Below are 14359 nucleotides of genomic sequence, written 5' to 3' on the forward strand. Positions count from 1 at the left end.
GCGAGGAATTGGCTGAGGATGCCCCCTCCTATGCTGCCATGGTTGCCTTGACTCTCTTATCTTTGCCCAAATATTGCAGTAAGGAGGCGGGGGGCGAGGGGGGTGTGAGAGCGTCGGAAGCAGAAGCGAGAAAAGACGCCAAAAATGCTGCAGTGGCCCAGGAGTTCTGCTCATCCGACAGGCACGGGAATGGGGGGGGGGGGAGCGCAGGTTTGATTCCGAGTATTAAAAATTGTGTAGTCCTGCTCGCCGCCTTCCACCGCGGCTCCCTCCCACCCCCCCTGACATACAGACCGACAGAAAATAGAGCAGATTGCCAAAAGGAGGAGAATGGGGAGGGTGGGAGGTGTGCATGGACCACAGGTTATACACATCTGCTCTCTCATTGTATACCAAGCCTGCTGCTATTGTTTGACAAAGTTACTTTTATAGTTGCAGCGTCAACATGCTTAAACGAGAAGTTCGCTTAAACACGTAAATGTATTTTAATGCACATTAAGTACTTTAAAACAAGGAGTTTATGGTTGTAAGTGGAAATACTGGTTATACCAAATGCGGTACTGTCAAGATTTATCAACAGTGACATCTGCTGGCTGCAGCACGTATGACATATCATTGGCCCATGCTGCTCTAGATAAAAAAAAACACACTGAAAAGAATAACCAGGATTTCACAGGATTTTTTCAAAGTGAAAGACTGTGATTAAAATCTAAAGTAAAATTACAACAAATGGCTGTAAAAATTACGATATCCTTATATTTTTCAGCAATTAACTGTTATTTCACAGTAAAATACTGAAATCATAGTCCTACAAATTAAAGTAAATTAACACTGCATTCGTCTCTTAAGGGGTTCTGTAGACTACGTTGCACACTCTTTGTACAGTACGTGCAGTATGCTGTTGAACAGAAGGAGTAATTAATAATCAATGCAATTGTGCAATGAACACATTTGTAAAGTTACAGCAACTTGGCTAAAAAAAATGATTGTGAGTCTGATATAGTAATTGTATCATAATCATGTAAAAATCACAATTGTGAAGTAGTTGTAACTTCATTGTAATTAACCATAGAATCACAGCTCTGCACTTACAGTAAGCAATTGTAAAGATATTTCACAATAAATTGCTGTAAATGTTATGTTGGCCCAAAACTGTGAAAGTAATGCAATTATTATCCAGTAATTTGCTGTGATTGTATACATGTGCAGACAGTGCTGTCAAAAAAAAGAGCATGGTTGTTATAGCTTTGTAATGAATTCAATGACAATATACAGACGTGTTGGATATTTTTACTGGCATAAGAGTGCCTTTTAGGCATTGTGTTAACCCTTTAGCGAAGGATATATTTGAATTAGCTCTCAGTATTCACTACGGCAGTAATTCTCAAACTGTGGTAGTGGAACACGGGCTCTATCTAGGGGTGCGCCAAAGAATCATTTGTCCATGTTTTTTCCCCTATATTTAAAGACAGTGTAACTGTTCAAATGGTGTGTAATGATACAGTTGCCAAAAAATCTATTTTTAAAATAAAATCTGTGCCTTCTTTTTAATCAATACTTGGGCCTACTATGCTACTATATTTCAATGTTGATCATTATGGTGGTACTTCGAGAGCAGAGTTTTTTCTGAGGTGATATTTGGTGGAAAAAAGTTTGACAACCACTGGACTAGTACATGTACAATAACAATACTAAAACATATTTTTATATAATAATAAATAAGATAAAACTAACAAAAATATGTTGCCTGAGAAATGTTCAAGTGTAGTCAAATGTTCAACACTATTGAATTGAAATGAGCATGTGCGACTTTCTCATTCCAAACCTGTGACCCCAGGAGGCGACGCTGCTGTACCACCACATGACCAAAAGAGGGAGCCAGAGCCCACAGAACGCAGCTCCTGCGTGTTGACATCACGGCGTCTGCTTGGTGCGTGTGTCCCTCTCCTTCTGTGCCACGACTCGCCGTTTCTGCCTGGTCCATCTTTGGGAGGGAGCTCCGGCAGCACACCGACGCCTTGGACAAGCCGATAACCGAGCAGAGGCCCTCATGCTCGGCTTGCTTCGTTGGCTCGTCTGCCTGCACGCCGTCGATGCTTTAAGGGGTGAAAGAAGGGTAAGGTTGGGTTTTGTTTAAAAGAGCTAGCCTGTTTTTTTGCAGTCTTAACGCCATTCGAAGTGCACAGTGGGCCTTTTTTAACGTGCACCTAGCATGTTATGCTTTGCGGAGTTCACACATACACTTGTCGTGTGTCACACGTGGAAAATCACACGCGTAGCATAATTCGAAAAAAAGTGTTATGTTGCAGATTCTTAAAAAGTTCCACGACGTCTGATTAAAGGCAACATTTAGCAGTTATGGAAGTGTTAATATTAGGTCATATGACGGCTGCTGCCTCATTTAACTGATTGAATAAACTAGAAAAAGAAGATCCAAGTACTAAATATAGTGTTTTTAAGATTTGTATGTTCTTCATTGTTATACTTCAAATATAATGTATTATACTTTGATGTTCTTTATTAATTTCGTTTTCCTGCACATTATATGCGCATAGGTGGGTTACACTTTTGGCTTTGTCTCTGCATTAAAAAAAAGCAAATTTAAATATCCTCTGAAATGGTGAAAAATTAGATCAATAATGTAAAAAACGACCGCTTCAAGTTGGTTAAAAAGTCCAATATAACTTTTATGTTGCTCTCATAAATAACAGAAAACGACGATTAGTTAATAATCAACAGCCCAAAAATATTTTTGTCTGAATGTATAGACTATGTAAGGTTGTAAATTGTAACGTTATGCTCGTATAACCTTTTGCAAACGTTTTGTGACGTCACATCAAGCTGAAAGCAAGTACTGATTTATATATTTGAAGTAACACATATGACTGCATCCACAACAAATATAAATGTAAACTAGCATATCTGCATATATTTGATGTAACGAACATGGCATGCGTCCAATTAAATACAACAAAATACATTTTATTAAGAGCTCGTCAAGGCCTTCATAGCAGCATGCAAAATGTACAAAAATGTGCAATAAATAAATCGCCGCCCTCTTAGATTTGTATTAATAAATAAACTGTATGGCGATTAAATAGTTAACTTTTGTTGTACTTGTTGCCCATGTGGTTAAACAAATTATAAATCGAAAGCTTTGGTAAAACAACAAAAAGAGCTTTTTTTTCTCTTTTTTTTAATAAAACGTGAAAAACTTAAACAATATCAATAAAACCTATTGCAATGATTATGTATTTACGTGCAAACAGTTTTTATATAATAAACTGTATAGACATTAAAAAAAATTAAAAGTTAACAAGTGAATGGAATTTTAGGGGGTCAGGGGAATTAATGCAAATTAGTAAAATAATGTACAAATGCAAAACAATACGTTTTATTCCATCATGACGTTTATTTCGTTTTTCTTCAGTGAGTATTACATTCTGATATCAGCCTGCAAAACATACAAACAGATCAGACATGGCTTGTGGAACTGGATTCTCTTTATTTTCAAAGCAAAGCTGCTCATTACCAAATAATGCAATCGTCAGGCTATATGAAAAACAATGTATTTCTAACGCATGCTTCCGTTGTAGGGTCAATGTGCATCTTTGAGGCCTACAATGGTGCTCTTAGCAGCCACCTTACCCCGTTATGGATTAGTGGGGGAAATACGGATTTTATGTTGCAATGGCTCACATAGAAGTCATAAAATGTGTTGGGACATTTCATTTGTTATTATGAGCACACACAAATCAGAAAGCAATCGGTTAATCGGTGCCATTTTTCTTAGAAATTAATTAAATAAGGTTTAACCGCATTTCCTTATTTAAATTCACAACGGCGTTGTGAATTTAAATTGTGAACTGTATTGTGAGTGATCAAAAAATAAAAATGAAACCTTAAAATTATATTAAATATTCCTGATTAATATTATAATAACAATAATTCACCCATTCATTTTCCATATACTGTTTATCCTCCTTAGGGTCGCGGGTATAGACACGGCAATTTAATTGTATTATTTTACAACCAATTCCTTGCACATGAGAACATATTTCGTTTTAAATATTACATATTAAGTCACAGCAATGTCAACAAATTATAATTTCTCAATAACCAGTTTTGTCTATAAACAGGTTTCTTTGAAACAGGTTGAACCAATTAAAGAAATCACACAGATTGCGTTGACTACTTTAATTGTAACTGCAAGACGTATTTATACGTGTAGGTACATGATTTAATTAGCCTTGCATAATATGTATTACAATTTAATTATATACACAACGACATTATATATGCATGCATGAGTTATCCTGTCATTCCTGGTATAAAAAGTCTACATTGACTCCTTTAATCGTAGACATAACTGCAGATTATCTTAAATTTTCCTGTACAGCATAGTTACGATTGTAGACATAACTGCTGTACATTAGTATTTACCTAAGTTGTGTTTCTATAATTTAAGGTAAACAGAGTATTGTATAGGTCTAATTGACTTTGACCGGACATAACTGCAATATCATACATGTTACCTAGAAGTTTATTTTGATTTTATGGTACAGAAAGTCTTGAATATGTATTTACAACAATGATTGTAGACAAAACTACTGTACATATCTTTTTACTGAATTTTCATACACAAAAGTGAAAAAGTTATCAGCTTTCTGTGAAGCCCTTCGAGTGTCTGCAGCCCTTTTAATTCATTCCGATTGTTTTTATAATTGTATTTTCTGATTTTATTTTGAAATATTTTTATATTTTTTCCTTATTTAAAATTTCTGTAAAGCATCTTGAATTGTCGTATGTAGGAATTGTGCTCTATAAAATAAACTTTCCATTTGCAGTATATCCATTTGTATTACTATTTAAACCCGAGAAGGACAAACGGTAGAAAAATGGATGGATGGATACTATATTTTGATTGTAGCCATAACTGCCGTATTGTTTGCTTTCTATGATTGAACAGAGTCTTTACTACTTTAATTTCGGCTACATCTTCATTGGAATTATCAAAGGTTCCCTTTAAGTTTTTTCTAAGCTTTTAAAAGGTACATCTTTTTTTTAATTATGTGAACAATGACTGCAGTACATATTTAGGTTTTCCTACAGAGCGTCTGTATATAAATATTAAATTATGAATAGAAAATAGTAAAACACATGTTGATTTTGTTTAGGGAAAACGTATTGCTCCCCTCACCTCCCAGGGGGTGATCAAGGGTGATGGGTCAAATGCAGAGAATTTCGCCACACTTAGTGTGTGTGAGACAATCATTGGTACTTTAACTTAACTTTAACTTTATTGTACTGAATGTTAATTTTGGTTAAATCATTACAGTGCAGTCGGGCGGATAAGCTCCAGCACCCCCGCGACCCCGGAAGGGACAAGCAGTAGAAAATGGATGAATGGAGGGCTTTACAGTGCATAGTGCATGTTAATTGACAGTGTATAGATCAGGGATGTGGAACTAGATTTGTTTACTGAGGGCCACGGCGCAGTTATGGCTGCCCTCAGAGGGCCACTTGTAACCGTGTAATTTATGAATATAAATGTATAGGATTCACCTTATGATACTAATATACATTTGCCTATGCATTTGATTATAAAACATGTAAAACAACCTTTAGGTTTTGCAGTAAAAACTGGTATCTCAGTTGCTATTTTTACTGTAACATTTACAGTGGTTTTACAGCGTATTACTGTAAATGGAAAACGGTACAATAATTTAAGGTAAAATTCTGCCAGTTTTAACTGTATAACTTATCGTCATTTTTATGGTGTACAATTTGATGAAAAACTTGCTTTGAAATCATAAGTCAAGCAGATACTTATAATTGTTTTATATTATAACTAAACACGTTTGAATGATAGTGTTGTATTTTTTGCATTATTAAATAATTTTAAATGAATATAATAAATAATATAAATGTATGCAATTTGCGTGCATTATGTGTATTTTTTATTGTCAAAATGGAAAGAAGAAATACACTTTGTAATAAAAGTAAAACAATTATTTTAAAGCTTTTGCGGGCCAGCCTAAATAGATAGATATAGATAGTACTTTATTGATTCCTTCAGGAGTTCCCTCGGGAAAATTAAAATTCCAGCAGCAGTGTACAAAATTGAGATCGAATTTAAAAAGTAAATAATGGGGGTATAAATGGAAACAAAATGGAAAAATATTGCAATAGAATAAAAATAAAGAGCAACAATGAGAATAAAAATATAACAGTAAAATAAGAATATAAAAAGAGAAACTAGGCAGTAGTGACCATGTTATGAAAAATAATTGCACTGTTATTGTTTTGCATCCCCTGTCATCCTAGTACCCCCCCTCCCCCAGAGAGGAGTTGTACAGTCTTATGGCGTGTGGGACAAAGGAGTTTTTTAGTCTATTAGTCCTGCACTTGGGATGAAGCAGTCTAGCACTGAACAGGCTCCTCTGGCTCCTGATAACGGTATGCAGAGGGTGACTGGCATCATCCAGAATGCTCATTAGTTTTTCCACAGTCTCTGCCACCGTCACCAGTGAGTCCAGTTTTATTCCGATCGTAGAACCGGCCCACCTGATCAGTTTCTCCAGTCTGGAGCTGTCCTTCTTAGATGTACTGCACCCCCAGCACACTACGATGTAGTACAGAACACTGGCAACCACAGACTGGTAGTACATCCACAAGAATTTTTTACAGATGATGTAGCGGGCCAGATCTGGGCTTGTGTTTGACAATGGTCATGGGTGTCAAACTCTGGCCCGCGGGCCAATTTTGGCCCACCGTGTATTTGTACTTGGCCCTTGAGGCGATATCAAATTAACACTAAAGCTGGCCTGCCGATCCTCCCGGGAGTCTTCCAAACGCCAGCCAGCCAGCCCAATGAGTGCTGGCCCAGTCACATATAATGTGCGGCTTCTGCACGCACACACACACACACACACAGTAGAATGCAATGCATACTTCATCAATAGCGATACAGGTTACACTGCGGGTAGCCGAATAAAAAACTTTAACACTGTTAGAAATATACGCCACACTGTGAATCCACACCAAACCAGAACCCTTTGCAGCACTAACTCTTCCGGGACGCTACAAGGTGTGTGTGTGTGTGTGTGTGGGAGCGGGGGTGTATTTTGTAGCGTCCTGGATGAGTTAGTGCTGCAAAGGATTCTGGGTATTTGTTCTGTTGTGTTTATGTTGTGTTACGGTGCGGATGTTCTCCCGAAATGTGTTTGTCATTCTTGTTTGGTGTGGATTCACAGTGTGGCGTATATTTCTAACAGTGTTAAATTTTCTTTTACTGGCACCCTCAGTGTAACCTGTATCGCTGTTGATGAAGTAGGCTTTGCATTCGCTCGTGTGTGCATACAGAAGCCACACATCTTGTGACTGAGTCTGAACGATGTTAAGAATGGATGAAAAATGGACGTGACGATAGCTCGTAGAGTACCTTAAAGGTTAATTTGTTCAACCTTGGCCCGCGGCTTTGTTCAGTTTTCAATTTTGGCCCACTCTGTATTTGAGTTTGACACCCCTGACATAGGTGGTGTAGAGTGAACCACTAACATAGTCTGTATTTACACATATTTCCCCATAAACTACATTTTCAGAAGATTAGCCTCATTGGCTTGCACAAAATGTATTCTCGATGTGCGATGAATACAGTTTGATCAAACCAGTGTCAGGTGCAACATAATAAAAAAGTATTTTGAGGGTCTTTAGTGGAAGAAGTGGCCAGCATTGTTGAGTCCTTCCGTGGTTCCACGTAGTGCTCCTCATACATTACACCAAGCACACACGCAGGGTGCTAACGTCACATATACAAAAACAACATAACTATGCAAGGACGTTGCTCTGAATGAAGGTGCTTGCAGGGAACGTTAACGCGCATTGTGTATTACGTCCTTTAGCTCTCTAGCTCGCAAATGGAGGTAGGTTGAACTCGTTTTGTGAAACATAATAAACGTCATTACTTGTGGCAGTTAGCACGTCAGGCTAGCTACAGTTAGCAGTATTTAGCGCTTGTAGCCGGCCAGCAACGTAGTTTTGTTAGCGAAACGCCTCACAGAAACGGTATGATAGAGCGAACATACAGGAGTCAATGTCCAATCCTTATAAGCACTTGATATATAACATCACTTACTGGTGGTAGCCATTTTTAAAGTGCCGTCAAAAACGGCGTCCGGGATGCTAATGCTAATCGTGTCCCTTTTTTGTTTACCTCTCGGCAGATCTCGCGAGAGCTGCGTCGCTGACTGTGACTAGCCGAGGCTTTGCGGTAGACGGAGAGAGAAGGCAGGCAGGCAGGCAGGCAGGCAGCATCATGGCGGACAGAGACAGTGGAAGTGAGCAGGGAGGAGCAGCCACGGGCCCAGGCTTCGGTTCCATGCACGCCACAGCGGGAGGGGCGGGCTCGGCTTCCGGCCTCCAGCACGAGACCCAGGAGCTGGCGTCCAAGCGAGTTGACATCCAAAACAAACGCTTCTACTTGGACGTCAAGCAGAACGCCAAAGGCCGCTTCTTGAAGATAGCCGAAGTCGGGGCCGGTGGCAACAAGAGCCGCCTCACGCTGTCTATGTCGGTGGCGGTCGAGTTCCGCGACTACTTGGGGGACTTCATCGAACACTACGCCCAGTTGGGTCCCAGCAACCCGGGCATGGTGCAGGATGAGCCGCGGCGGGCCCTGAAAAGCGAGTTCCTAGTGCGGGAGAATCGGAAGTACTACATGGACCTGAAAGAGAACCAGCGGGGACGCTTCTTGAGGATCCGGCAGACCGTGAACAGGGGGCCCGGCTTGGGGTCCACGCAGGGCCAGACCATCGCGCTCCCGGCGCAGGGACTTATCGAGTTCCGCGACGCTTTGGCCAAACTTATTGACGATTACGGCGTGGACGAGGAGCCCGCGGAGCTGCCGGAGGGCTCGTCGTTGACTGTGGACAACAAGCGCTTCTTCTTCGACGTGGGCTCCAACAAGTACGGCGTGTTCATGCGGGTGAGCGAGGTCAAGCCCACCTACCGCAACTCCATCACGGTGCCCTACAAAGTTTGGGCCAAATTCGGGAGTACATTCTGCAAGTACGCCGACGAGATGAAGAAGATCCAGGAGAGGCAGCGGGAGAAGCGAGCGTGCGAGCTGCAGCAGCAGCAGCAGCAGCAGCAAGAGGAGGTGCAGGCGGATGATGGAGACGAGGATTGATGTCCAAGTCGTGAGAATAACCAGAAAATATCTACTGTATAAAATAAATCTAACAATTAACGGTTTAACTCCAAGGGAGCATCACCCACAATTTAAGAAACCTCCACAAGCTGACAGTTCTGACATGTTGTCACTCATCGCTGGATGTTACCCCCACTTATCCACCATTAATACAGTAACTGGCTGCTAAAACAAAGTAATAACATATTTGAACATTGTTTTCCTACTTGACAATGTTGAACTGAGTGTTTATTTCCCTTATTATTATTGACAAGAGATACAACTTTTTCTACCAGTTAAAAGCTAAAAACAAAAGTGTTTGCGACGTCCGACTGGATTTGCGGACATCTAAAGTAAGCGTTTCCCTTTTCCATGTAAGCTAACTTCAGCACAAATCTGATTTTTTTGAAACCAAAATTCAGAAAGTTTATAAAAAAAAAAGGAAAAAAAAGGTTGTCACATGTTCTCGCCATCTTATTTACCTTTACCTGTGACTAGAAATGTGTTTACTCATCAATTAAAATGAGGGCTAGGTCTGATTTGGAAACTGTCTAGAAACCATCCAGTTTAAAAAAAAAATAGGAACAAGTGCTCTCTATATGTCTTGCAATATGCATCACATACAAATCAATATCGACCTGGTCAGTGGTTCATGACGTGTTGACATTTGCCCGAGGCATTCAAAGACATTGTAAATCTTGTTTCAGTGGAAATTGTTGCCATGCAAATGGATATATAATGGACTACCTTCGTGTGTCGTCGTTAATGCAATGTGTTGAGTTTAAAAGGTACAAAAAAAAAAGAGCATTGAAATGAAATGACAACATGTAGCATACGCCACCAAAAAGCAAATCGGCCAGAACTGAAATGTCTAAACGGTGCCAATGAAGGCGTGCTGTTGCTGCATGATTGTCCGCACTTAAAAAGTTCCGATTTCGTTGGCCTCCCAAAATATTGGCTCAAAGACCCTTCCATATTAGTATCTGCCTGTATTGCACGACGCTCAGCTGTGACTCCTGAGCGATGTCCACCCAAAGGCTTTGCTGGTGTTGGAAGTGTCAGGAAGGAGACTTCTTCTGCCCGCTATTTGTTGGGAGGGTTGGGTGGGGGGGTGTGATTCGATTGTGTTTTTGTAAATATTTGGGCTGCCACACGGAAAAGCAACTGGCTCCGGCCCAGTTCTGTCGCATCTCATAGATGTGTGATAGCAGTTTTATAAACTCTTGCCAGTTGAGTTGAGAGAAGCTGGCAACAATCAGATCAATTTACCTCAGCATTGAGTTCGATGTTTGCTTCCATTCTGACTGGAAACCAGCAAACTTTGTCCTTGACCACCTATTATTGGAGCCTATATGGTATAGAAAGCTTACTGGGAGCGTCCTCTTCAGCATATAAAACAACCTGGTGCCTTACACACTCCGCATGCTTACACGCTGGCCTGGTGCTTTGGATCGCAAACTTTTGACTTCTTTTCAACTCTTCCATTTTTGTTCGTGTTGTCTCGGCCCCCGACTCGTGGTGCTAAAAAACAAAACAAAAGGTTTGTCCTTCATTATTCCCCGTTATAATCCCGCAGCCATCCAGGTATCGGCCTACATGTAAACATGGAAGGGGAGGGGAGGTCACCTGGATGCCATGATGCAGAGGAGTTAGCACCAAGCACATTAAACAGCAGGAGTGGCCTGAACTTATTGCAAATAGTTGTTGACAAGTCTCCATCGCCGCCCCTACCCCATCTCTTGTCGCTCAATTACAGAGTAGCAAGCATTTTTATTTTTTATTTTTTTACCTTCTCAGCATTATTCCACTTTAAACTATTGGAATGTTTTCGCCCACAAAAAATATATCTATTTTTTATGTGCAACATTTCATGACTTGTGTGCAATATCCGTATGTGCCAACGGTGGCAATGTATGTATATCAATTAAAATATATGATTACTATTTCAAAGCATGTGACTGAATCCATGTTTATTTGCACTTAAAAAAAAAAAGAATGAAGGAACACGGAAGGTGATATAGATAGCAGCCGCTGCGGGTCAAGTTCACATGCATAACTTGAAACAGAACAATGAAGGTGCATCGAAAATACTTTTGGTGAAGAATCTCCCTTTTAGCTTTAAGCTAAGAAAAGGTGCTTGAGTCTAGTCTCCATTTAAGTTGTTTGGTGAACTGTCTTCAGTGGTTGTTGTGTGTACGTGTAGCACTTTGCTTTCCCATGCAGGTTCTAAAACACCTGACCCAATACTTTTGTTAAGACTATCTCAAGAATGTCATTATCTCCTCTCCTTTGTTTAAAAGAGGACATTTCATCTTTTTGTTTTCTTACATGGGATATAACTTATGTATATTATGACACATCTGGAGTTTAATTTTGCCCTAGAGAGTAGCTATATTCACTATGTTTTTTTTCTTCCAATGTTTAAAGAAAAATACCAAAATGTCGACTATATTCAGATGAAAAAGTATGTTTGATTTTGATGTAGTGTTTTTTTTTTCAGTCTTTGACATTCGCATCGATACTAATGACTAAAGCTTAATTTTACAGCCTAAAAAAAGAAATGCTAAATTGAAACACCTGAAAAATAGCTGTGTCTTCTAGAGAATTCTTCATTCCAGTACTGTATGTGTCATAACAGGCTGTAAAATAAAGCATTACTTTCATCATGATTGTTGCTACTTTCATTCCAATGCAGCCATTCCAGTTAGGACACTCGCTATAAAGATGAGAGCGTGCTATATAAAGAGCATACTGATGATGAAATGACATCTTCATTGGTATTTGAAAGAAAACGTTTTCAATAAAAGCTGAAGTTCTCCCACTGCAACATGTTTTGCATCAAGGAACTACAAACCGATATCAAAGCTTTGTAATTCTGGTGACGTAATTTACTGCAGCTAGTCTAGCAGTGGCCACTAGAGGGGAGTGTTTGTTTATAAATGACAGGCATGAAAAGGACCTTGTGAATATTTTTTTCACATATTTGGGGAGGCCTAGACAAATGGCGTACCTGCAACCCTCAGGCATCCCTCCCTTTCCCCACAAAAACACTTAATTTTTCCAGTCCTAAACATTTTTAATTAAAACAGGAATGTTTTATATAGATCATGTTTATATCAATATGTACACATTCTAACAAAAATGTAATATACATTAACACAAAACAAAAAAATTACCTAACATAAAATAAATATGTTATATTATTACAATGTGCAAATATTCATAACATATTTACAATGTATACTTAAATGATTACTGCGATGAGGTGGCGACTTGTCCAGGGTGTACCCCGCCTACCGCCCGAATGCAGCTTGGAAAGGCTCCAGCACCCCCCGCGACCCCGAAAGGGACAAGCGGTAGAAAATGAATGGATGGATGGATGGAATTTTTTTTTTCAATCCCAAATTGTTCTTAGACAGGCCTGTTTCAAGGTATTTGGGGGCCCTAGACAAATGGGGTACCTGCAACCCTAAAGCCCCCCTCCCATTCCCCACAAAAAACCCTAATTATATTTAACGGACTGAAGCATATCACACACTAATTTTTCCAGTCCTAAACATTTTTAATTAAAACAGGAATGTTTTATATAGAACATCCATCCATCCATTTTCTACCGCTTATTCCCTTTGGGGTCGCGGGGGGCGCTGGAGCCTATCTCAGCTACAATCGGGCGGAAGGCGGGGTACACCCTGGACAAGTCGCCACCTCATCGCAGGGCCAACACAGATAGACAGACAACATTCACACTCACATCCACACACTAGGGCCAATTTATGTATATCAATATGTATACATTCTAACAAAAGTGTAATTGACATTAACACAAAACAAAAAAATAACCTAACATAATATAAATATGTTATATTATAACAATGTGCAAATATTCATAAAATACTTACAATGTATACTTAAATGATTACTGCGATGAGGTGGCGACTTGTCCAGGGTGTACCCCGCCTACCGCCCGAATGCAGCTTGGAAAGGCTCCAGCACCCCCCGCGACCCCGAAAGGGACAAGCGGTAGAAAATGAATGGATGGATGGATGGAATTTTTTTTTTCAATCCCAAATTGTTCTTAGACAGGCCTGTTTCAAGGTATTTGGGGGCCCTAGACAGATGGGGTACCTGCAACCCTAAAGCCCCCCTCCCATTCCCCACAAAAAACCCTAATTATATTTAACGGACTGAAGCATATCACACACTAATTTTTCCAGTCCTAAACATTTTTAATTAAAACAGGAATGTTTTATATAGAACATCCATCCATCCATTTTCTACCGCTTATTCCCTTTGGGGTCGCGGGGGGCGCTGGAGCCTATCTCAGCTACAATCAGGCGGAAGGCGGGGTACACCCTGGACAAGTCGCCACCTCATCGCAGGGCCAACACAGATAGACAGACAACATTCACACTCACATCCACACACTAGGGCCAATTTATGTATATCAATATGTATACATTCTAACAAAAGTGTAATTGACATTAACACAAAACAAAAAAATAACCTAACATAATATAAATATGTTATATTATAACAATGTGCAAATATTCATAAAATACATACAATGTATACTTAAATGATTACTGCGATGAGGTGGCGACTTGTCCAGGGTGTACCCCGCCTACCGCCCGAATGCAGCTTGGAAAGGCTCCAGCACCCCCCGCGACCCTGAAAGGGACAAGCGGTAGAAAATGAATGGATGGATGGATGGAATTTTTTTTTTCAATCCCAAATTGTTCTTAGACAGGCCTGTTTCAAGGTATTTGGGGGCCCTAGACAGATGGGGTACCTGCAACCCTAAAGCCCCCCTCCCATTCCCCACAAAAAACCCTAATTATATTTAACGGACTGAAGCATATCACACACTAATTTTTCCAGTCCTAAACATTTTTAATTAAAACAGGAATGTTTTATATAGAACATATGTATATCAATATGTATACATTCTAACAAAAGTGTCATTGACATTAACACAAAACAAAAAAATAACCTAACATAATATAAATATGTTATATTATAACAATGTGCAAATATTCATAAAATACTTACAATGTATACTTAAATGATTACTGCGATGAGGTGGCGACTTGTCCAGGGTGTACCCCGCCTACCGCCCGAATGCAGCTGGGATAGGCTCCAGTGCCCCCCGCGACTCCGAAAGGGACAAGC

The 14359-nt window shown here is 39.8% G+C and overlaps 2 protein-coding genes across 4 annotated transcripts in view; one reads left to right on the forward strand and one right to left on the reverse strand.

Moving 5' to 3' along the window:
* nrg2a (neuregulin 2a) overlaps positions 1–354 on the reverse strand; it is a 236168-nt gene extending 235814 nt beyond the window's left edge. The window contains exon 1 of the mRNA XM_072913761.1: positions 291–354. Within this exon, the coding sequence (XP_072769862.1) occupies positions 291–354 (64 nt within the window). The remainder of the gene's footprint in view (positions 1–290) is intronic.
* Positions 355–1954: 1600 nt separating this feature from the next.
* Positions 1955–12017, forward strand: puraa (purine-rich element binding protein Aa). Of its 3 annotated transcripts, none has more exons than XM_061962444.2 (2): positions 1955–2116; positions 8226–12017. In XM_061962444.2, the coding sequence occupies exon 2, from the start codon at positions 8318–8320 to the stop codon at positions 9188–9190; it is 873 nt and encodes a 290-aa protein (XP_061818428.1). In that variant the 5' UTR covers positions 1955–2116; positions 8226–8317; the 3' UTR covers positions 9191–12017. The 3 variants fall into 3 exon arrangements, with proteins under 3 accessions (XP_061818428.1, XP_061818429.1, XP_061818430.1); XM_061962445.2 differs by lacking the exon at positions 1955–2116 and adding an exon at positions 7462–7925; XM_061962446.1 differs by lacking the exon at positions 1955–2116 and adding an exon at positions 8051–8067.
* Positions 12018–14359: the final 2342 nt, after the last annotated feature.

This window comes from Nerophis lumbriciformis, linkage group LG09 (genome assembly GCF_033978685.3).
Source record: "Nerophis lumbriciformis linkage group LG09, RoL_Nlum_v2.1, whole genome shotgun sequence".
In the NCBI taxonomy this organism is placed as follows: Eukaryota; Metazoa; Chordata; class Actinopteri; order Syngnathiformes; family Syngnathidae; genus Nerophis; species Nerophis lumbriciformis.